Source organism: Dermacentor variabilis, unplaced genomic scaffold (assembly GCF_050947875.1).
Source record: "Dermacentor variabilis isolate Ectoservices unplaced genomic scaffold, ASM5094787v1 scaffold_12, whole genome shotgun sequence".
Lineage (NCBI taxonomy): Eukaryota > Metazoa > Arthropoda > Arachnida > Ixodida > Ixodidae > Dermacentor > Dermacentor variabilis.
Window position 1 is genome coordinate 13,791,214 of NW_027460280.1, and position 24,405 is coordinate 13,815,618.

General features: G+C 45.7%; 1 protein-coding gene across 6 annotated transcripts in view; it reads right to left on the minus strand.

The window, feature by feature from the left end:
• The window catches only part of hfp (Poly(U)-binding-splicing factor hfp), a 208,352-nt gene that overhangs the window by 73,253 nt on the left and 110,694 nt on the right, over positions 1-24,405 (minus strand). For all 6 annotated transcript variants that reach the window (XM_075676633.1, XM_075676634.1, XM_075676632.1 and 3 more), the window contains 3 exons: positions 23,911-23,979; positions 1,039-1,141; positions 749-877 (listed from right to left, as the gene is read on the minus strand). In XM_075676633.1, coding sequence (XP_075532748.1) covers positions 749-877; positions 1,039-1,141; positions 23,911-23,979 — 301 coding nt within the window. The remainder of the gene's footprint in view (positions 1-748; positions 878-1,038; positions 1,142-23,910; positions 23,980-24,405) is intronic.

Consider the following 24,405-nt stretch of genomic DNA (forward strand, 5'->3'; position numbering starts at 1 on the left):
CCCAGTTTTTGTCATGTTTAGAAAAACAAAAAAACTCACTGACGTTACTCTTGACAACGACGCGGGCGGTCGAAAGGTTTTGTTTTCGCTCAACTCTGCGCCCCACGCGGCTTCGCATTTCAGTAGCTTCATTATTGCGTATTGCTGTGCTGCTTTTTGTAGGCTCGCAAAACTCCCACAAACTAGAAGCAGCAGAGATTTCCACGTTCACGTGATGGCGCGGGATGCTCGAACGGTCCACACCACTCGACCAAGGGCAGCTGCAGCGCCAAATCCAATGCTCGGTCTAGGCTCGGTTTCTTTACGACTGCGCGGATATGCTTTGCACAACAACACCGTAGCACCATCTGTCGGGCTGCATTTTAATTACAGACAGCTGTAAAGGGCGGGGATGGCGTATGCCACATCAGTACTCTCCTACTCGGGGGCGGGCGTTTTGAATTGCGCTGAAGGTATGCGGACCCTCCAGATCCGATTTTCTCTTAAACAAAGTCGTTTCTTGGTGCGAAACAAGCATTTGGAACAGTATTTTGACAGTCTGCATCGACTTAATATTTGCATTTAGTGTCCCTTTACTTGTAATCCCATACAGGAGGGTCTGAGACGCCTGCTACATGCATTCAGTATTTTCCATAATGTGCTCAAGTCGAGTTTATAAAAATTGATGTCATTCATAAGAGAACTTGTCACTTATCTGCAATATGCTGTTCACTATAAGCAGTTGCACACATGATGCCAGTGGACTTACCAGGGCGTTGTTTGCCACTGCGTCCATAGCCTGAATCTTTGCTGTGGCCGCTGCTGCTGCCACCGCTGCCGCAGTTGGCATGCAACTCTGGGCACTGGGTGGTGTCAGAGCATTAGGTGGTGTGATAGCCTGCACCATGAACCACACATCAATCACCAGGCAAAGCAGCAGTTGTGGTAATGACAGAGGTGGGACTGCCCCAAGACCCATGGGCATAATTCGTGGAGCATACCCGTGTTTGTTATATCAAGGTCTGAAAGCGCACAAACAACCAAACCTCAGTCACTTACCCTTCCAACACGGAGGTATTGCCCACCTAGGTCAAACAGGTTCATTGAGGCAATGGCTTCATTTGCACCTACGTTGGTTTCATACTCTATAAAGCCATACTCTCTGAAAAAAAGAAAAGAAATCCAGCAATTACTGTTACAAGTCGGTCACCACTAATCCGAACAAGGTTATGCAAAAGGTCATTATGTTTGGACAACTCCATATTTGCCAAGTTCAGTAAACCAAACCAAGAAGGGGAGGGGGGGGAGGTCAGTGTGGCCAGACAAAGCACAGGATGCGGATAGAAACAGGACACAACATAAATTTCCGCGAGATTTTCCTGTCAACCGGAAGAAATGGTCAAAATCCAAGAGTTTCCCAGATCATCTGGGAGACTTGGCAGGTACGTGATTCACTCTTCAAACTGGTTAGTATTACCAATTAATAAAGAAAAAGTACAGTGAACCATCATTACAATGAAATCACTTTATTCAAGCTATCACTTTATTTGAAGTGCCGCGCGGTTCCAACCCAAATGTGTGCATTTTAGACCGGAATACTCGAAGCCTGCAGGCAGCAGGCTCCGCTTAGTACGATGAGCGAAGTGAAAAAAAAACTGAAATTGTGAGGCACCCAAGTGGCAGCTTGGACCTGGGTGTCATCCCTGCTAGACAATGACGCAGAGAGGGTAGCTTGCAAGCTGGAGCCTATTCTGCTCCTTCTCTTCTATTTTGTAGTAGCGCAAACTGAATGACAGGAACAACAGAAAGGCACATTTCACAACCACACAGCGCTAACAGATTGAGTTCAAGTTCTCATTGCTATATATACGCTCAATACATCATACTACATGTGTCGTATGAACATGAACAGGAAACCACACGCTGGCATTCTTTAGCCACAATGATTGATAGACAGGTATACGTTCAACGCAAACAAAGACAATCAAGCACTTTTGTAGATAAGGAAATTGATGGCTTATTGACACATGCACCACCAAATGTTAATATGTTTCTAGCTTCTATTATCAGGCACGTCATCTCGCAGCTGCTTCTACTCGTGATAACAGTTTCTTTAAATCTGGGTTTGCAGTTGCATCTTTGGCAATAGAGGGCAAGGAAAGCGTCAGCAACCACATTTTTTACTTTGTTATTGTGTTCTCGTAGCATATCCTGTAAACATCTACCAGTTTTACCCATGTAGGACTTACAACACATAAGAGGAATGCGGTATACAACACATGCAATACATCCAATGAATTTGTTTTTATGCTTATTTTCGCACGCGGTATTTGTGATGCCCTCTGGCCTGGTGTTCCTACACAGGCTTACCAATTTATTAGGTGCCAAAAAAAACAACATATAGCGCATTTACTCGATTCTGACTAACGTGCCTTCAACTGTCACGTGCACCCGTTTTCCGTGACCAAAAGAGAGAGAAAAAAAAATAATGCCCATCATTGTAATGCACACCCGTCTGCCGCGACCTAAAAAAGGAAAAGTCCTTCACACTACTGCACACCTCATGCTTTCACACAGAAAAACAACTTTCTCCCATTCGGAAAAACAAAGATTTACTCCCAATGTACTAAAGTAGTGATGAATAAAAAAGCCGCAGTTTCACCTGAAAGACAAAGCACCAATTGCAATAGCAGATGTACTATAAGAAGTAAAGATAGTAGTTTTATCGGCCATATAAACTTGTAAACATTTGCTTACTAACTAAATTAACAAGCATGGTGTCACGCGCGCACAAGCAAACACGAACACATCTCTATGGTGGCTAGATGGGTAGGTCTGCCGACCGAGCGTAGTTTACGACTTCTCTGCATCGTGACGCAGAAGTGGCACTGCGGACAGTATAACGATTTAGCTGTGCCTAACATTGGCTGCGTTGTGTAGATGAGCAGTGTGTTTGATGGTATCGCTGCCTATCGCTGCCTCTGATTTTAGCTTTGATGTACGCATTATAATACCATTCTGAGCAGTGTAAGCAAAGCCAGAATAGGGAGCTTCTTATTGTTGTCTAGTCAGAAGAGACGAAATGCTGAAGTCAATTTTCTAGCTTGGTGATTGGGCACATTTATTGGTATACAGTCAACGACTGAATTTTCGGATGCCCAAATTTTCGGACATGCCTGATATTTTGGACGTCTTCGTGGCACCGCCACGAGCCCCATAGAATCAATGTATAAGGTCATCTGAAGTTTTGGACGCTCAAACTCCCCGACGCCCAATTTTCCGGACTTTTTGACGCGACAGAAGGTCTTTTGGCTCCTCGCGCAGCGCCCTTGCGAAGGAAATCGACTTGCAGCTGAAGCATATCACCGCTTTGAACCACAACTAGCTGAATCTAGCCGTCACACACCGATTTGGTCTGGCCACGCTGGCTATGTTCATCGCCACACTTCCGCCTCTGGGGCGCCATTTCGTTTGTTTGCGCAGGCCACGTTTTGGCTAGCGTGGTGTGTGATTGTGCTGTTGCATCAAGTGTGCTCTGCGACGCTAGGCCTAGGTGCTTCGACGCTCGTCAGCGAACTCCACTGTTCGGAACTTGAGGATTTCGCTTGCCTTCGATGGCCGATGCTTGCGGATGCATGGAAGGCAGTGAGGCAAGACGCGATTCGCAACTGCTTTCGCCACGCGGGCTTCGTACTCGCCACAGAGGAACCAAACTTGCCTGAAAGCAACATCACGATTGACGTGTGCCCGCCCGTGGACGACGTGATCAACGACCATCGCTCCGCTGGGGTTGCCATACCCACGGAAATAACTTTCTAACAGTTTGCTGACGCTGACAACGAGCTCGACTTCTGCGCAGAACTGACTGACGAGGAAATAGTTCGTGAAGTTGTGGGGGATTCAGAAGACTCCGATGCTGAAAATGAGGAGCCAATGCCTACGCCGCCTGACCCTTGCTTGACATGACCCTTGCTCAGATCGAGGCGAATATGATCGCATGCAACCGGAACGCCGTCCAAACAACAATCAATAAGTTCTTCAAGCCACTGCAGCAATAACACCGGCTGCCCTACGATGCATATGTACATAATAAACCGGCAGTCGGCTGCATACAGTTTTTTAACGCCTCTTTTTGTAGCCACTTCACTGATGCTTTGGCAGGGTTTCGGAAGCCTGGTACTTCGCCCTTTACCTCTAGATTCGAGAAAAAGAGAAAAAAAAGGTGCGTTTTTTTGCATGCATTCATTTTTTCGGACTGCCTGAATTTTCGGACGTTTTTACGTTCCCTAGTGGGTCTGAAAAATTGATCGTTGACTGTAAATGCAGCACTCCATCCCATTGCATTAAAGACGTAGATGCATTTTTTCCATGCATAAAACAATACTGCAATGGTTGTATACGGTATATATAAACGTGTTTGCGCTATGTTTAGCGAGTTCTAATGTTTCAATTTTGAGAAAGCAAGCTATTCTGTTTTATTGCTGCCTCAGTTACGGTATTTAAACTGTTACGAGAAGAATTGTGTTGACAAGTGCATATGGTTCACTGTTTGGATGCAACAAAATAAAGCAATACAAAGAAAAGCTTTGTAACTTGAGTCAGCAGACACACCAGCATAAACAGCCTAGCACCACTGAGTCTTGCAACGTTGGTCCACCACATCACATTGTTCCCAGCACATGGCTCAGCTTCAGGTGCTTCCTCTTCTCCCTGTTGCGTTCACGTGCCATGTTCTTGCCCTTGGCAAGAAAGTATAGGCGTGTAATTGAATAGAACTCCACAACATCGTTTGTGAGCTCTTCCTTCTGTCACCCACAGCCGATCATATTCGGAGGGCTAATCTGCAGAAAGGATGCTAAGTTGGCAATACCGTTCCTTCGTGACAGTTTTTGGTATCTGTTAACACACTGAAATTTGCCAATGTGGCAAGGTTGCCTGATAGCGGAAATGTTGGCCCCAGGCTACGCAATAGCTTGCTCAGATGTGTACTCCCGCTCGTCTAAGTAACCGAGCAATTCAGACACTCGCTCTGCATTTTTCAAATTTGCACGCAGTGCAGCAGCTAGAAACCGAGATGTCATGATCGAGATTAGCTCCTGGAAGCAGAGCGTGAAGGTGTCTTCTAGCGATGCTACCAGTTTGTTTAGTGCTTCAGAAGGGAGCAATAGCCCTGACCTACTCATGTGCGGCATAAGTGATGACTCGGGAGGAGGAGCTGATTATGTTGAATTCAGTAATGTACCTGAGCAATCGGAGCACTTGGTTCTTGGAAGGAACTCCCTTGCTACATAGCTTGCTCTACAGGATAACAGCCTAGAGTCACTTTTCCCTGTAGCAGCGCAGTGGTGCTCGATGTCGCGGGCACTGTGTACCTCATGTGCAGATTGCACATTTCCAACATGGAGAAGCTCATCAACATACACTTTTCAGTGTACCACTTGCTCATTAATGTCGCAGATACTGAGCAAGCTATTGAGTAGCCTGGGGCCTACATTTCCGCTATCAGGCAACCTTGCCACATTGGCAAATTTCAGTGTGTTAACAGATACCAAAAACTGTACAGGTATGGGATGGACACTACTGCCTGACATTTGCCTAAGAATGCCGACAATTGTTCCAGTGTCTTGACTCAATCTTGAAGTCATTAGGTACCTGAAGACAAGTTTGGATGTCACATACTCCAAGAGACTGAGTGTGCTGGAGAAAGTTACCCGAAGGCCTTCAGCCGTGCTTGCGGTGATAAAGCCACTTTTCTCGGACGTGTACTCCCGCTCGTCTAAGTAGCCGAGCAATTCAGACACTCGCTCTGCATTTTTCAAATTTGCACGCAGTGCAGCAGCTAGAAACCGAGATGTCATGATCGAGATTAGCTCCTGGAACCGTTTGATGAAAAGATCTATTGTGGTGACCGAGCCATGCCTTTGCTGAATTTCTTCACCATACATGAAGAGGCCACGTCGAACCTTGTCAGAAAAAATATGAAATACATAGCTAACCCAAATTTTTCAAAACCGTATGGCCTAACAATTGCCTTGTGCATTCTTGGCATTGCTTTCAAAGTTATGCGGCTTTGCTGGTCCCGGGCCCTAACAGCTTGGACATGGTTAAATGATGCTGTTCCTTCCGGTGTCGTGAATTCATGCTTCAGTAGGCTGTTTCTGACGTTCTTGATCAAATGGGGGAAATTGGAAATGAAGATGACGTCGTAAGTCCACCAGTGAACAGTCATGCAGATGAACTGTTGCATTTTCCCAGAAATTCTGAAACTGCGCAACATAGATCTGCTCCAGGTGGCGGCATCTGTCATAACGAAGAAAGGAATTTTCTGCCATTATCACTGCTTCAACAATAATTTTTATAAGGACATAGGCCTTGACATTCCCTCTTGAGGCGAACACACTAAAAACTTGGTGCCACTTTCCCGTCAATGGGTGGAAAAGGACGAGTAAGGCATGGTCTGCTAATGAAGTACTCGTGGTGCATGAAGAAAACTGACCCAAGTGGACTAGCCAATCCACATTTCCGTAGTGGTCAAGTGATAAATTCTCCAACAACTTGATTTCATCAATAACTATGCCACCATGACACTGTTGTTCTGGCATTTGGCTGCATTTTTCTCCTAGTGCTGCGAATTCGGCTGAAGTCCTCTTCAATGAACACAGATACCTTTGCAGACACGTGCGACCAGAGAGCAGCATGATTTTTCGTTTGCACAGATGCTCATACAGCTGCTTAGTCTTCATACACATAATCATGTACTCAAGGATCCAGTCTGCGTGGTATCTAAAAAACGTTTGGCTCTCTTCCTCTTGGACACATTAAAACACGCCACCGCTTGCAACTGCTATATTGTTGGCAGGTACTTAATCTTTAGTTTAAGGTCATTTTCCCACAGCTTCCTGTTCTTCTTTCTCATTTGCTCTAGTCTTACTCTTTTGGTGAGAACACTTCATTCTTCGGAACTTGTGTGCCCTTGAGTTTATACCTGTAAGTACTAGTCTTCCTTAAAGTCCGTCCCTTTCTTCTTCTGCAAGAAATCTAATTTAGGACTAGCTTCCTTGCGTAGCTACAGTGCAGACAAGGTTCGTTTTCTTGTAGAGCAAGGCCTGTAAACTTTAGTCTTTAACCTTTCCCAAAGCTTCATAGAAATCTTCACCGCCTCTCCTGTTTGCGCCAGTCCCGCAAGCAAGTTTCGGGAACTCCGAACGCCCATGATGCAGCCCGATTTCAGTTAGTCTATTCACACGTGATCACTTCCCTTTTTAATTGCGGCATCAAGATGAATTCAGCGTGTCTTCACAGTCAGCACTTCTAGGCCAACAGAATAAATTAAGAAAACGGGACACAGATGGTGGACTAACCTAAGCGCACGTATCACAGCACATGGAGGAAGCTACAGCAGCTATGCTCGAAGTGTGCATGAGGCGGCCATTTTGAAATGCTGATGGCAACATGGTAATGCAGATTTAGGTTCGTAGGGTCGCACTTGACTCCATTGCACACACAAATTTTGGACCCGTTTTATCAGAAAAACGTGTGCATTAGATTCGAGTAAATACAGTATGTCACTCCTTCCAGCAATATTTTTTTAATATGTGGGAGAAACCATGTATGTAGGGGATGACAGCAACTTTACTTTTGTTTGTGTTGGTACTCGTACCATCCACCTGCTCGGAACCTTTTTCCTGTGCCTTCCTAAGCAATCCTTCTGTGACTGAAACGAGCATGTGGCTCGGGTAACCTACAACACCTAAACGTGAAACTTACCATCTGAAGCTATCATGCATTGGGCACTGGCATGACTTCTTCAGCACTTCACTGAAGCACGCCTTCATGATTCCCCTCTTTACAAGTTTAGTATGCGCGGAATGAAATGGTAAAAGTGGCTTGCTTGCCTTATGTTCGTAATACCAGCAGGTTTTGTTATCGGTGAGCACAAAATGTCAAGTTATCTAATCCTCCCGTCACATGGCATTTCAAAGGTCACTTCTAGTGGGTTAAGACAGTCATGAATAACGGTAAAAACGGAAGCACATTGATTAGTAAAACAATCAGATATACAGTCAATAAAACCTAACGAGCCAGCAATATACCTAAAAACTTTTACAACATTAGATTCGTGAAGGCACTCTGACAGGTACCTGTCCAGTTTGGCTAAAAACATAACTTAGCACTGGTGCTAGGCAATAACCTAGACGCACTCCTTGTTTCTGCAAATACAGGGCACCATTGGGCACAGGGCACCGCCTCAAAACACAATAAAGAGAAACAGAGAACTGGCGTTCTAACATCATTAGACCATTGACTTGCGGCTTAAAGATGGCATGCATAGCCTGCCCCTGTGCAACCTGTAGCCTTTGAGATTGTGCACACTCCCAACCTAGGAGGTCATGGGGAAGCTACATGGGAGAATTGTTGCGCTAGACTCGCGCTCCAGCACCTTTATCGTTGTGCTGTGAGCATGCGCCACAGTAGTCACTGTGCAGGGCACAAAATCCAAGACTTCAGGCTTGTTCAGTTTTTGTAGCTTTGGCAAGTGTCTCATGTCTCACTTCGATCATTGCACTATGCGCGATATCGAGATATAGGGACTTTACACTTGTGCAGCTTCGGCACCTTCGGCGAGTGTCTGGCGCACAGTGTGTGCATGTTGTTTCAACTTGTGTGGCCCTTCAGTCGAGAAAACTAAGTGGTTCAGAGGAACATTTTACGGTTCCTCGTGCAAGCTTTATTGCAAGAGCCTTCTGCAAAGGATGCTTTGTCGCCTATGATGCTAACAAGAGCTACAGCATAGACCTCCTCGGTGCTATTCATTCGCTCTGTCATTCATGGAAAGAACTGTCATTGACAAAGATCACCAACTGCTTTATGCATGTGGGTTTTTCCAGAGCCAGCGTATTTCAAGAGGAACCAGAGGGTGATCCGCAGGTGTGCAACGACCTATACAGAAGTGCGCATGAAATGGTTGGGGAGGATCCCGAAGACGGTTTCAGCTTGTTTGTTCTCACTGGCACAGGTGTTCTCGTTATTGGCCCCGTCACGGACACTGAGATTGTAGATGCAGCATTGGGTCATCCCAATGAAGAACTGGCAACAGACGAAGAACCCCAGGAGATGTCGACAACAACACAGACGCAGGAGTGCGTACGTCTGCTTCGCAACATAACTGATGCAGCAGCGGTGACTACAGACTTGCACAACGAATAAGTCGGAATTGGCTTAGCTTGCACCTAACAGAAACTTGTAGTAGACTAAACTGACCTTTTGCTTGGTGGAATAAAGAAAATAAAGGGCTGGTTGGTTCATGACTTCATCCACGACTTCTGTCTTGTGATTTCATGACTTCTGTCCTCAAAAGTTTTTTTTTTTTTCCAGCTTCTGTTATTTTGCACTGTTTCCACTCAAGGAATAAAGAGATAAGGATGGTTGTCGCTAGAGTGTACTAGATTGGGAGAGTGGGTCCAACGAGGGCTCCGCGCTGAGGCATTTTTTTATTGAATATCCAGATGGTGCCACCGTTGCCAAGGCCGCGCACTGGCCAGCAGCGTTGGAGCGTGCCAAACAGAAGCAAGGCCGCGCTTGAATGCAGCGTTGCAGTTGCGTTCGAGCATGACCGCAATCAGATGGATCGTGTTTGTAGTTTGCTTTCCTTTTTAAACCTTATGTACGTATATTCACTGTGTCGTGAGGGAACAAAATTCCGAGCTCATATTGCAATGAAATGGGGTTCATGTACAGGAATGGGATGAGGTACAGGAATAAATTAACTGTGTGGCATAATTAGGGGTTAAATAAGAATTGGTAAGCCGTTGTTTTCTGCCTTTCTCAAGGTGATATATTGAATGCGAACAAAATTTCCTCGATGCCCTAATAACGGCAGCAACTGGTCACTTAGAGAGAATGCAGGCCACCTTATTCGTTACGTGCAGCACATTTTTTTTTTTTTTTTTGTAGATTGACTGTGTTTTGAAAATATTTACGGAATAGAGTTTTTTTTCTCTATTTTTATGCGTCATACACCTGAGATGTAGTTGGTTTTCTAGGTCCCCTGGGTAAATAAAGCAAAACACATTTTTTATATTTGCTTGAATTAGGAATCATGTTATAGGTTGTCTGTGTCTTCGAGCTCGTGCAGGTTTCCATTGTCACATGCCTCCAATGTCAATGACGGTTCAACTGAGAGAGTGGACATTCTCTTTGATGACAGTCCTTTCTCTGTTGCATGTGAGGCTATTCTCTTTGTCGTGGGCTGCCCATGTGTGAGCTGCTCGTAGAGATACTCCGGAAGATATGGCAAGATTGTGGGTACCGCATCAGACCGAAGCGCAGACTTTCCATGCTGTGTAGATACTTCCTGGCCTTCAATGATATGCACATAATGCCTTCACATGTACTATGCATCAAAGTGCAGCTCACAAATGGAGTCGGTGGCTTCCAAAGGGCCGTATCGGTACAGTGAAGATTGCACTCCCACACACAGCGCCTTTCTTCAGGTTTAGGGAATACGAAAAGCGAGAGCTTGTCCTGACCGTTCAATCTACTCTATACGGTTTTGCAACCCACTACAAAACAGTAGTTCTTTCACCGAGGTGTGTTCATCCTCTCATCCTTTGAACACCCTGCCAAGTCGCCGAGTTACCAAACAAACTACAGACAAATACGCGGGCCGTCTACGCACACATACATCGTACAGACGGCATGGTTTTACGGAAGCAAGGAACCTCAATTCGTGGAAAAGCAGCAATTTTATTGTATACTTTCTTTTTTTGTACCTAATAGGTACACAAAATGGCGAAAAAAATGCAAGCATGATGGTGTGTAGAGCAGACAACAGCTTGGCGCTGCCGTAACTGCGCTGGTACAAGAGGCTCTGCCGGGCTGCCGAGGCACCAGATTAGCAGGAACTTCAGAAGGCGACGGCAGCGCTGCTGCAAATTTCAGCGTTTTTTGCTTCATTCTTGCCGCTTGCCGTGGCCTCTGTTGGACCCACTCCTCCATTCTAGTACACTCTACTGTCGCTAAGTTGCGTGGACATATTTTTCTTTACTTTCACACTGTTGCCAAACTGCTGGGATGCTCTCGTTACAGCTTTTATAGGGAATCTACTTATATCAAATTACCCCTCATACCTAAATTTTTTGCCACCCTGTTCACTTCGTTATAATAAGGGTTTACTGCATTTGGTCTGTTGCCTACAGCTCTATTCATATTTTATTTACTTGTATAAAAAGAACCTGCCACACCAGCCCAGTGGATAGGGCGCTGCACGGCTGAGTTGCAGGTTCGATATCGCCCGGGCCAGGTGCATTCCAATAGGAACATAATGCAAAAACGCCGTGTACTGTGCATTGGGTGCACCTGAAAGAACCCCAGGTGGTCAAAATTAGTCCCCTCATAATCAGATTGTGGTTTTGACATGCCGAACCAGACAATTCAACTTTGTATAAAAAAGCTAATTACACCAGACGAGCAATTACTCGTGCGAGGCCTAACAGTTAACAAGTCCAAGCCTGAGCTACGCACTTGCAGTGCTGCTCTTCATCTTCACTGCATGTTAGCAGGTGGGCATGGTATAAGTGGATCGTCGCTCAACGTGGACAATGTCACATCCATGGTGGCACTCATTTGAAGCAAGTGTCAATGGCTCAATGCTGTTGTGTATCCCACAACATGGTAAAGAGCACAATACCGTATTTACTTAATTGTAAGGTAGTTTTTTTTTTCTGATTTTCATTGCTTGAACTTGACCCTCACATGACATTTGAACAACACCAAAATTCACAATTTTAGAACCTAAATATCCTAAAATCCATGGTTTTTAGTGTTACAATGCCAACCTGCACCTTTATTTTTGATCTAATCCATAGAAAAATCAATCAATGTCGAAACATGTTTTTTGTTGGAATCAATGCCATTTTTGCTGTACCTGCGACTGGTATTATGGTCACAGTGCTACAGTAGCCTGTAGTCTTTCACACTTCGACTCAGTTTATTTGTGATGTTATGGCCACATAGCGCATTCGATATGACGCTCGATTTGAGAGACAAGAAATTTTGATGGCTGAGGAGGAGGGAAACTCTGCCTTAGCTCAGCAGCTCGATGTCAACGATTCGTGGATGGCAGGACCAGCAGGAGCCCCTCTTTAAATGCGAGGCCGGTAGGAAGTGCTCTGTGGACTTGTGCCGTCCCCGAATGAAATGGCTGTGCGGCATCTTAAGAAGTACTTAATCTCAAACAAGCTCGAAGACAACGCGATCTCATACGATCACTTACGCAGATAGTTTCACTCTCTTAAGACTCAGCTCCCAGCACCACAGCCCTCGAAGTATACGGCCAATAGTGCACTTGGCACGGATGAAAAGCTTGGTACAGCGCCAAAAACACTTGTTGGGGCCACTTTCAGTGCAGAGTCATGTGAAATTTCGCAAAAGTTAAACTATCTACAAAAGGGATCGCCCAAGAATACCACCCAAGAAAAGCTGTTTCCACCTCAGACAATGACAATAAGTGAAGAGAATTTGTTTCCAAATTGTGATTTCTTGAATAAAATACCATTTCTTCTTCCATTAGCGGTTTTATTTTTTATTTCTATTTCGCGTGACCGGAAAGTAGACCCTCGCGTTACAAATGCGGTCGCGTTACATCCGAGTAAATAGGGTAATGGGAAACAAACTTGGCCAGGAGCAGGGCAGGCCAAGCCACACAAGCGGGGAAAGCAGGTGGTTTTCTCTGGTGTTGCTGGTCACAAGACATGCGCACTTCAGCTCATCTTGCACCTTTAGAGACAACTCACCTGGATGGTATGGTATGATATGAAAAGGCTAACGAACAGAAAGAAAGGGGAAAAACCAGTACAATTGCTGACCAATAATTAGGACATGCTTGATTATTTGGACAGCTTCGTCCCATAAACTTAGTGCATAAGGACGATAGAAATTTCGGACACCTTACAATGTGCTGTTCGCCAACTTCTCCGGCATGACCGCATGCTAGTGTGGCTACTGTGTCGAGCAGAAAGAATGGCATTTTTGTTTTGTGGCATTGGCATTGTGGCGTGTGCGTGCGTTCAGCAAGAAAGGCTTGCAAGATCACCAACAGAAAGGCGAGCGGGACAAACCATCTTCACCAGAGTGCTTGCAACTAGTTCTGTATACCACACATGCTATACTGATTAATTCGAAAAGCTTAGCGAGTAAGACAACCAGGACGGTCTTTCAAGAAAAGGGCATGCTGGTCTGTGACCTAGTGATGTAAAACATTTGACAATTTGACTATCGATAATATCGACAGTTTCTTTTCACACTGTCAATAGCAATACACTTGTTCGCTAACATTTGCTATTGGTACAGTGGAACTACAATTATAAGAATTTCTCGGAACTATGTGGGAATGTCGTATAATTGGGGCATTGTATAATTAATCCAACAAAAATTGTCTATAACACTAGCCTTTGTGCGACAAAGTTGCAAGGAGGTTCAATTTGAACTATAGGCTAATACTCTACAGGACTTGGAAACGAAAAGTGCCAAAAAAGTAAATATGAAAAGAATACTGCAGTCCACGTGCCAGCCACACTTTATTGGATGAATTCAGCATATTCTGTGCAATGATCTGCACCAGTCAGCATGCTAAAATGTTTTAGTTTTTTTTTTTTCTAACTTACGGACTTTAAGAAAGACCTGACAATTTCGTAAACTTTTTTTGAGCTAAGCAGCAAAGCTTTCTTTCAAGCACTGCAAAGTCCGCAAGGAGGTCACCTGTGGCGTCGCCTGCACAGATAAACTTACAACTGTTGTCGATGCTATGTAGCACATCCATGAACATAGGCACAGGCATGGCAGTATCTGCATGTCATCCTCATCTGAGGCAACAGCCAGCAGTATCGGCATGAGGCCTCCTCGCATGTCTCGTCTTGTACGTGTGAAACCAGGAACCCAACTGACAGTTGAGAAGTCTTGCATGCTAGAGTTACTGTATACGTTCCCCTTGGGGAGCAGAGTGTCTGATTGAACGCGCCGCTCGCGCCCCTATTCGCAAAATCTCGTCAAAAAGAAAGCACCTTTTGAGGGAAAGCCAACCTCATGGCTACACCTGCACTGTGCCAGCCATGCCCCCATTGTTGCAAGCCTCTGTGTGCTGTCGCCCGCCGTGCCTCTGCAGCCTCTGCCATGCCAGTGTTGGATGTGTCACGTTGGTGTGTTGTTTAACGCAATTTGGATGGACATTCTTTTTGTTGCCCTTTGGTGCAGCATCAAGATTACTATACGGTGCTTCGCAGTTTTATACGATGCTTCTCAAAACTTTGTAATTGGGCGTTTTCTCTAATTACAGGGCAAGTTTTACTAGTGCTCAAAAGTGAAGAACAAGGCAGTGCCATATCTGTGACTCACAAATCTGAGCATTGGACAATCTTGTTACCAGTGTTTTCTCTCACCCAGTCTGTAAGGCATTTCCAAAGCACAAAATAAACCGTTTCTCTTGTCAAACATGTGCCCAGAAAAACAAGTGACACTCGAAGCAAAGTGACTGTCGCACGTCGGAATCGTTGCTGCGGGTGGAGTGCATAGGCTATTCAATATGACTCGTTATTTATTCCAGCGTAATGGTACATTCGAGAATGCACAAATCTATTCATGTCAAGCACACAACCTGATCATATAGAGTAAGTATAAATCTCACTAGCAATAATTTTTCTATGAGAATAGGCGGTAACATTTCCGACATGCTTGCTCCTCTCGCGCTATGCAACAGCTGGTTAGTCATTGAAAAAACTGCACGGGAAAAAGATACAAATGTGTGCGTGTGAATACATATATAAAGATTCACCTTACAGATGTACAGTCGAACCTCGATATATCGAACAGCGCGGTGATCGCAAAATAGTTCGATATAGCCAGAGTTCGATATATAAAATCATGTAGAAAACGCGTCAAAAACTAGCACAAATGAATCAATGAACCAATCGTGGCGCAATAGATACTCACATGAAGCTTCAAACAAAGTATTTATTTCGTTCGCTGAAAGTACTGAAGCAGCGCAACCTGCTTCATATTGGCAACCACGTGCTTGACCATGGCGTCCTCAACATAGTCCAAACGGTCCACAAGAGACAGTCCAGTGCCTTCTATTGCGCCGCAGTAGCGGCGTACAACGGCCACAGCAGCTACAGCCTCAGCTGCAGCCGGGAGCGGGGCAACATCAGCGCTTGCTGGATCAGCCCCGGCAGCGTCTTCGTTTGGCCGCTCAGCAGTCACTTCTGCCGCGATCTCCACGTCTGCTAACTCCGCCACTGTTTGCAGCCACCACACCAACCACGACAGGCCTAAGCCACACACACACTAACAACGACTGGCGTAGCACAAGCGGCAACACTGAGACGCACGTGTCGTTGACATTGTCAAACTAGCTGACCTGGCCAAGCCACAGCCACGCCAAGCCGCCGCGTGAGTACGCCGCTACGTTCAAATGGCGCCCTCGGCGCAACCGATGTGGGCAGCTGTCGTACGCAGCAGTCTGGAACGCCCATTGCGCCGCCGCTATTTTCGAGAGTGTTGCGGGAAAGCTCGCCTCCTGTCAACAGAGCGCACTTGGTCTGGGGCGGCGGAGTTCGATACAGTCGCTGACCGATTTTCCAGACTCCAAAAATTCGGACATGCCCGATTATTCGGTCAGCTTCGCGGCACCGCCATTCTACCCATAGACCATAATGTATAACAAGTGCCAAAATTCGGACACCTTGCAACCTCTCGTCTTATTTTTCGGACACACCTTGAGCCAACTCAATCGAGGGCATCATGCACCGACTCTGACCGGCGCATAGTTCGACTTGCTGAACGCCATTTTTGTTTTGAACAGAGCCTCCTTGCTGCCCCACGAAGTGGCGCTACTGGAAATCCCCGCTCATCATCATCGTTTCTGTCTGGTTCGACAGAGTGGCCGTACAGCAGCTCCGGTTTCAGCTTTGTAAGCCATGTCAAGACAATCCAGCAGCTGATTTGTTTGTTTCGCGCACGACACTGCGAGCAGGCCACCAGGCCACCTTTTTCGTTTGTGCGACTGGTGTCGGCACGGTGGTGTTTGCTTTGTGTGCTGTGCCGAGGTTTCGGTGAACCAACGCGGCCTACGGAAACATCGCGTCAAGTGTCTAATGGTGCCGACAGTGCCCGCGCAGACTGCGCTGGGGAATGTCGGCGAGCAAGTGCTGGAAGGCCTAGGATTTGTCACCTTCCGATGTGCTCCCTACTGATGCGGAAAATGTTCTGCCGAGACCTGCGCAGTGGTTGCATTGCGATTCCAGACACCGTCTCATTTGACAGTTTCAGAGGTGCTGACACTGCTGTACTGACATGCGCAGAACTCGACGACGGCGAGATCATTCGTCAGGTTTCTGCTGCACCGCCGGACGATGACTCCGAGCCGGAAGATGACGCACCATGTGTTACGCTGCCGTCACATGCGGAGCATGCACAAGCAGTGACTGTGCTTTCAGCCGCCTATAGTGACCGTACGACCCTCTCCGAGATTCAGGCTTATCTGATTGCACGTAAACGGAACAGCGTGCAACGGCACACTCACGATTTCTTCAAGCCTACTGCCGAGCCCGAATAAGTGCATGGAAATGAAGGATTTCATTTTTTTTTTCTTAATCTGCTTTTTCGGACACCTGTTTATTCGGACATTTCCGCAGTCCCCGTGAGGTCCGAATAAACGGTCGGTGACTGTATATCCATTTTACATCTGGCCCCATTCGAAATAAAAAATAAAAAATGCATGCAATTTTCCACGTGACATAGAAAGTGTTCGATATATGCAATAATTAGATATATCCGTGTTTGATTTATCGAGGTTTTACTGTAGCATGGCAGCATAATACAGTCTATACAATCCGTCGTAGTTCATCGAACTGCGAAATATAAAAGTTTGAAGCCGTATCCAGCCTCTATTATGCCAGACCTACATCAATTTGTGCAAAATTCCAGGACTTAGCTTACGTTATTTATAAACCATGAAGCACAGATAATTTAGAAGTACATGTTGCTGGGCTAGTCTGTCCATACTGAGTAGACCATAAATATGGTCACTTTGGCGCAAACAAGGAAGGATGGATCGAAACAAGGGAGCGCTCCCCTTGTTCCCTTCCGTCCTTCCTTGTTTGCGCCAGTGATCATTTTTATGGTCTACTCAACACAGATAATTTGCAGCACTTGTTCTATCCACAGTCAGTGTTTGCTCAAGTTACCTATTTCATCTTTCAAAGCAAAAACAGACATGCAATGAGCGATTTTGTAGAACTTACTTTATCTAGAATAGCGTCTATTCGAGTTTCCTTATATCTAAAAAAAAAAAAGAAGTGTTTATGCAATTTTATGTAAATTGGTTCTTTCTTCGAGTTTCCCTTTTTTCTTTGATGTGAAAGTCTTATTGCTGCCAACAAACTGGAATGAACAAGCAAGCGCACTCGGCTGCTGAGCCACATCGTTTCCTGCATTCAAGAGGAATGCCTTACCTGCTTAACTTGTATGTGTGGGCGGGCAAGATGGCTGACCTATGCGCAACTGTGCTCCCGTAGGGACCATATACAGTGACTCTATTGCGTGCAGACAGAAAGCACCGAAATATAATATGTGTGTGTGTGAACACACGTATCTGATACCATCTGCATGCCTTCCAGTGGCTGATTGGTTTGACCTTTGCACAAGTTTATGCACCTTCTGTACGCGCTAAGTTCGTGGAACAGTATTCACTAGAGTTCTGGAGTGTCATACCCTTTCCTCACCGTCGTTCGTAGGGCAAGCCTCGCACAAACCCATCTCCTCACCAGTAACATGGAGAAATTTACAAAAAACAGAAACACCAAATACAGCTTTCATTGCACTTCGAAAGTAGTAAAGAGGCTTAGGACAAACTATGACATGTAACTATGAAACTATTACCCTTACCATTGTTACCTAAGCTAGAAATTGTAAAACAACTCATGAGTTTAAATGAGCAATAAAAAACATCTTTTCTTGTGATGGCGAAGTGTTTGCTGAATATTAAAGGACTTTTTTATTGTTCAACATTATTATCAAAATTTTATTGCTGCTAATAACACCAGGGTGTCTACCAAGTTGATATTTCCAAATTCCCTGAGTTTTCCAGGTTTTCCCTGAGTGCCTTTGCGAAATTCCCTGAGTGATGCAGAACTATATTTAATACCAAGACGAGCTGATACCATATCGCCCGATGCTGTCACTCTCTAGTAAGCATATGAAAAAAATTTTAAAAATGCGACTTAATTCAACCTGAATACTAAGGAGTAGTGTTTGTTATTAAAAAAGAGAATAGAAAGGAGGGGTTAGCAAAATGCACAGCAAATAAAATGTCTTAAAAAAAATTGCAGATCAAGTCGGACATTCTCAAGTACGAATAAAAAAGGAGATGCATACAAAAGCAAATATTTTCGAATATGAGCTATTTCAATCAACTGATAGCAAGCTCAGTGGTATGAGGCCCGAACTTTGTCACAATTGAGATTCTCTCTCAACAGCTCGTAAGTCAACCTCAATTGTCCTGACATACTCTCAGCCCGCACATGACGCCTTAGTGTTGTGTTTCACTGCTTTAAAGAGTTCATTTTGGTTTGGATGAGGGACACCTGCATCTCGGCATCAGTCAACACTTTGTTTTTTGAGCTCAAAACGGCAGCAGCACGCTTCCTTTCCCGTTCATTCCCCAATGTGTAGGTCCTTTCTGTTCTTGTCCTCCTTCCGCCACTCGTTTGCCCCACAGACCCTTCGAAGCATCTTCTTGGTCAGTTGCACAGTCCACATCCGATTTTTCCAACTCCCTAGGGGCCGCGAAAACGTCAGAAAAATCGGCCAGTTGGAAAAAATAAATGCATGTCATTTACTGCCCTTAAGGGCTCAATCCACCACAGGCACATTCGAAAATGCTCTGAAGGCCTGTCGGTACACGTATTAGGCATATCGGTGCTCGTACTGTGACAGGAAATACCAGGTGCACGCGTGTATAATTAAGGAATACATACAGTCAAACCTCGATATAACGAACACGCATATCACGAATTATTGAATATATCGAACTCTTCCGAAATATTTTTGTCAAACACATGTATTTTGAACTTCCTATAGCGAACGCGGTTTGGCATAAAACGGATATAACGAACTTCGCGACGCCAAGCCCTACTCACTTTAATAGCAGGCGGCAGGCTTCGCTGCACTACAAGTGTGTTGTGCGGCGCAGCAAACGTTCAGGAGTACCTCGCAGGCGCTGACAGCGCCACAGATGCCACGTCGTCATCGAGAGTTGACAGCCAAAGAAATCGTCCGCATCTCACAACCGCTGACAGCGCCGCTTCAGCAGCGGCGGCAGCGGCGTGATCGAATGTTGCTTTTGCGCTTTAGTGTTAGCAGTGGCGTGGCCGTCGTAGCGTTGTGTGGAGGCTCTTTCGGTGGTTGTGTCGAGTGCGGTGCGCGGGTGTGCGTAGTGCTGTGATGGCGATGAATGTGAAAAAAAGAGTGGCACTGACGTTAAAGACCAAGCTCGAGATTATTCAACGTGTCGAGAACGACGAAAAGAAGTCCATTCTTGCGGACTTATTTGGCATCCCAAGGAGCACTTTGAGTACCATTGTGAAGAACAAAGCTGTCATCAAGGCACAAGCACACGAGACCATGTGGACAAGTGCACAGCGTCTTCGGCCCCCTGCGTTCAGCGACTTGGAGAAGGCGCTCTACAAATGGTTTTTAGATGTCAGAACTCAGAACATACCAGTGTCGGGGCCGATGCTTCAACAAAAAGCGAAAGACTTTGCCTGTATCCTCGCTGCCGAAAACTTCGTCGCCAGCTCTGGATGGCTGCAAAGGTTTAAGGCACGTTATGACATCGTGGGCAAAACGATCTCTGGCGAAAGTGAGACGGCTAACTGCGAGAGCATCAGAAAGTGGTTGGAAGAGGAGTGGCCGCAAATCCTTGCAAAATATCAGCCCAAGGACATCTTTAATGCGGACAAAACAGGCCTATTTTGGCAGATGCTACCTAGGCATACCCTTGACGCACGTGGAGAGCCGTGCCATGGCGGGAAGCAAGGAAAGGCCCGGATCACAGTTTTGCTTGCCGCCAACATGGAAGGCACTGTGAAACTGCGACCCTTCGTCATCGGGAAATTTAAAACCCCAAGATGCATGAAAGAGTGCCGCGTACTCCCCGTAGAGTATGCTTCCAACAAGAAATGTTGGATGACGCGTGAACTTTTCGCAAAGTGGCTGCTTGCTTGGGACTGCGAGCTTGTGCGCGAGGGTCGCAAAGTGTGCGTCCTTGTTGACAACTGTACCGCACACAACACAGATGTCGCACTCAATAACATTGAAGTTCGCTTTCTTCCGCCTAACTCTACAGCCAAGCTGCAGCCTTTAGATCAAGGCGTCATCAGGGCCTTCAAGGCAGTTTATAAGAGGAGACTGATTGGCACTCTTCTCGTGAAGCTTCGTATGAAGCAAGACTTGAAGATCGACCTGCTGGGAGCAATCCAGATGCTTAAAGCGGCATGAGACAGTGTGAAAGGTGAAACGATTGCCAACTGCTTTCGGCACGCAGGTTTTGTTCCACCAGAGGCCCATGCATCAAGTGACGATGGTGACGATCCCGACGAAGCAGAAGCAGAGCTCCGCGAGCTCGATGAGGCCTGGAACGATTTTTCGCGTTTTGTTGGTGACATGCCCGCAACAATGACTGTAGAAGACTTCATAGGTGGCGACGACATCTCAGCGACCACGGCTGTACTGACAGACGCCGAAATCGCTGTGGAAGTCTCTGAACATCCCGCAGACGAAGCTCAGGCTGACCCTGTAGACGATGAGAACATTCAGACTTCACAAGAAGCATTTGTTGCGTTGGATTTACTGCGCCGCCACTGCAGTGCTATTGAGGGCAGTGGGTTTGCCCTTGTTGAGTGTTTGCAAACTGTGGAACAGGGCGTGATACGGAATGCGATCAACACCAAGAAGCAGGCCGCGATAACGCAAGTTCTTTGTGCGTAAATAAATGAACGTGACCCAAGTAAGCATCGTTCGAGTTGCTGTGCCTTCTCTGATTGAATTTTGGTCCTCTTGCATGTATTTTTTACGAAATTTTATATTACGAATTATGGATATAGCGAACTAATTTCCGACTTTTTAACTGTTCGTTATAACGAGGTTTCATTGTGCTATGTCCCGTGGCAATAGCCCCTTCCCACGCTTGTTATGCTTCACTGCTATACTTTTGCGTATGCTTCACCAAGAAACACTTCTGTACAGAGGCAAAGCTGACTTTCAGGAATCGGCATTATGCAACGCGCCGTTCTTTCCAAGCTTCTAAGCCAATCGAGAGGACCAAAAAGGTGGAGTCCGTGCCATTGCTGACAGCAGCAAATTCTTTTAATAAAAAACACAGCACCCAATGGCAAGAAGCTTCAAAGTGAACGTCGAAGCAGCTAGGCCTAGCATTGCTGCAGTGGTGGCTACGGCTGCCAGAGGATCTGCATGCAAGAGCGCCGGTTTGAGGCAGCTTTGATTAATGCCATTTCGGACCTGTGGTCACGGCAAAACGTCCAGAAAATCGGACGGCAAAGAGTTCGTGCGTCTGAAATTTCAGACGTTCTGATACAGTGACTCTATGGGGTATGTGGTGGTGCCGTGAAGCCGTCCAAATTATCGGGAATCCGGAAAGTCAGTCACTGACTGCATACTGGCAACTCCTCCAACCAACAACAGGACGTCCAAGATGATGCATTACGATTTCCATCTGTTACTCGAGCCAGCATTGCCGCAACTTTCAACCCTTTCAATAAAATTACAGCTAATTTTCCCTGATAGAGGCACAAATTCCCTGAGTTTTCCCTGAGTTTTTCCAGACTACTCAATATCCCTGAGAATTCCCAGTTTTCCCGGTTGGTAGACACCCCAGACACAAGTTTGTAATTAGATGCATTTGCAATGTGATGCACCAGTCGTAATACAGTGAAACCTCGTTAAGCCGTAGTCGGCCGGAGCTCAGAAAAAGTACGTACTAAACGGTAGTACTGTTTAACCGAAATAGCACGAGATCGCCCACTTACCTGTCGAAAACGGAACTCAGAGAGAGTGCGATGAAAGGGGAAAAAGCATGATGTATTTATTCACTTCGCGCGACGTAAGTGTTATTTTCGTTTGATGCCGCGGCGGCCTAGCACGACGACAGCGGCCTCAAACTTACTGAAGCTGCGTAGATGGGTTGAAATCTGGGCCACTTGGTACATACTTGAACGAAAAAACCAGTCAAAAACACCAAGGACAAGAGGAGAGGTTCACACCACAACGACTGGTCGTTGAGGTTCACACCACAAGTCATTGTGGTGTGAAGCTCTCCTCTTGTCCTTTGTGTTTTTGACTGGTTTTTTCGTTCACGAAGCTGCGTGCCAGCTACTCAGCCAGCCCCCCTCCTCTCGGCAAACACTCGCACGGCAGATTCCTCGTTGGCGTTACGTATTCTCCGTGCACTCGCACAGTAGTGCTGCAGAAGTCCTGGGGTGCCCTTTTCATTGCCGGGTGCCGGAGTTCGGAAAACTTTTCATTTGGAATAGTTACGTTATCGCGCCCCTGTTCTCGTTGCGACGATTGCATTCATGAGGCTGACGTAACGCGCAGCTTCTGCCACTGTCAGGCCTGAATCGCCCGCGCTGTCGCTTTCCGTGTCGTCCTCATCACTGTCACTAGTCGACACTTCGGCAACAACAGAGGCAACGATTGTGAAAAGTCGAACCTTATAACCGACATCTCTTCGCGGTCGCAGCAGCGCTGCCGAGCAACTTCGCATTCCAAATGCCACACACTGTATCCAGTGCCGACTTCTTCGTGTCACGTTCCATAGCACGGACGATGTCTAATTTTTCTTCTATGCTGAGCACCCAGCGTCGTTTTTTTTACGAGCGTCGGCATGACGCTAGTCCTCGCTTGCACGACGCCACAACGCTCTCTGGCACGGCATGGGCACAGCGTCAAAATGATGTTGATGTTAATGCGGCTTCACGTGCAAACGTACAGGGCGCTTGGAGGCCGTTGTACCGATCTCCGAGGCTTGTTCTGCCGGGCCGGCCGATGGAGAAGACGCACCGCCATGTTTGCGCGACGAAAAGTGGAAATGCTACGTTTTAACCGATGCGTACACAATAAGCTGGTACGGTTTATGCGGATACAAAATACATTATGTTCAATGGCCACTGAGTCGGGGACTTGACTTTACTACTTTTAAACCAAAACTACTGTTTAAGCGGGTACGGTTTAACGAGGTTTTACTGTACTTATTATTTTTTTTGCTTTACATGGAAACTGCAGATATGTTTGCAAAGTGTTGCATTAGACATCCTACTTATGTTTCTTCTTAACATGGGACACTGCTACTTCTGCTGCCCCAATAGGCAAAGGCCTTACTAAGAAGGATTATGTCTAATTATGACCTCCTTTTACCTTGATGGCAAACCTTGTAATTGTTCGAATAAAAATAAATGAATGAATGCTGCTGGCTATGCTGCTGCTGCTATTCTACTTTCTTACAACTGCACTCACTAGAATAAAGATGACTCCATGTTTGTATGTAAAGTGCAGTCATCATACTTAGCCGTATTGTTCCATGCTCTATGCTAAGAGATAACAGGGAGAGACAAACTTTACTATCAACCTTTACACTTGCAATTTTTCTACGTGCCAGAAGCAGAGTTTCTACAACTTCAAAAATATGTGCCAATACTATATTGATGTAGTCTGTATTGTTATAAGTGGGTCTGAAAGAGTTCCACTATTCAATCTGCATACCTGCCATTTTCCCAACTTGAGGAGTGGGAAGACTTGTGAACCAGGGGGAGCGTCAAGGATTTCATTACATTCAGGTTTGTTACATCAAAATTTACTTACTTGTGCTTCCCAGGAGTAGATGATGGGATCAGTTTACAGCTCCTGATTTTGCCAAATGCTTCAAAGACACTGGAGCAAAAAGACACAAGCAGAGCATTAACAGTGACCACTTCGGACGAATGCACTGCACTTGCTATGTTTAGGTGATAACCTGTTTTTTATTTTTAACATGCCAGGTACCGAAAGCAATCTCTTGAATTGACAGTAAATTTTTACCTTTTAAGAAAAACTCACTTACATGGACCAGTATGTTTCTCACAATGAAGCCATGAGCATATTTAGTAAGCCATCCCAATGTTGTGTACGCATAATCAAAAAGTAAGAGAAAATTAAAAAGCTAAGCAACATGCCTGAACCAAGGAAATTTATATTCCCATTGTAACATTACCAGAGTAATCTGCACAAGTTGACAGCCACAAGAGTACAAAAAGAACTCATCTAAAGATAGTGAGAAAGCATTATAAAATAATATCAAACAAATCATAGTAAACTCAC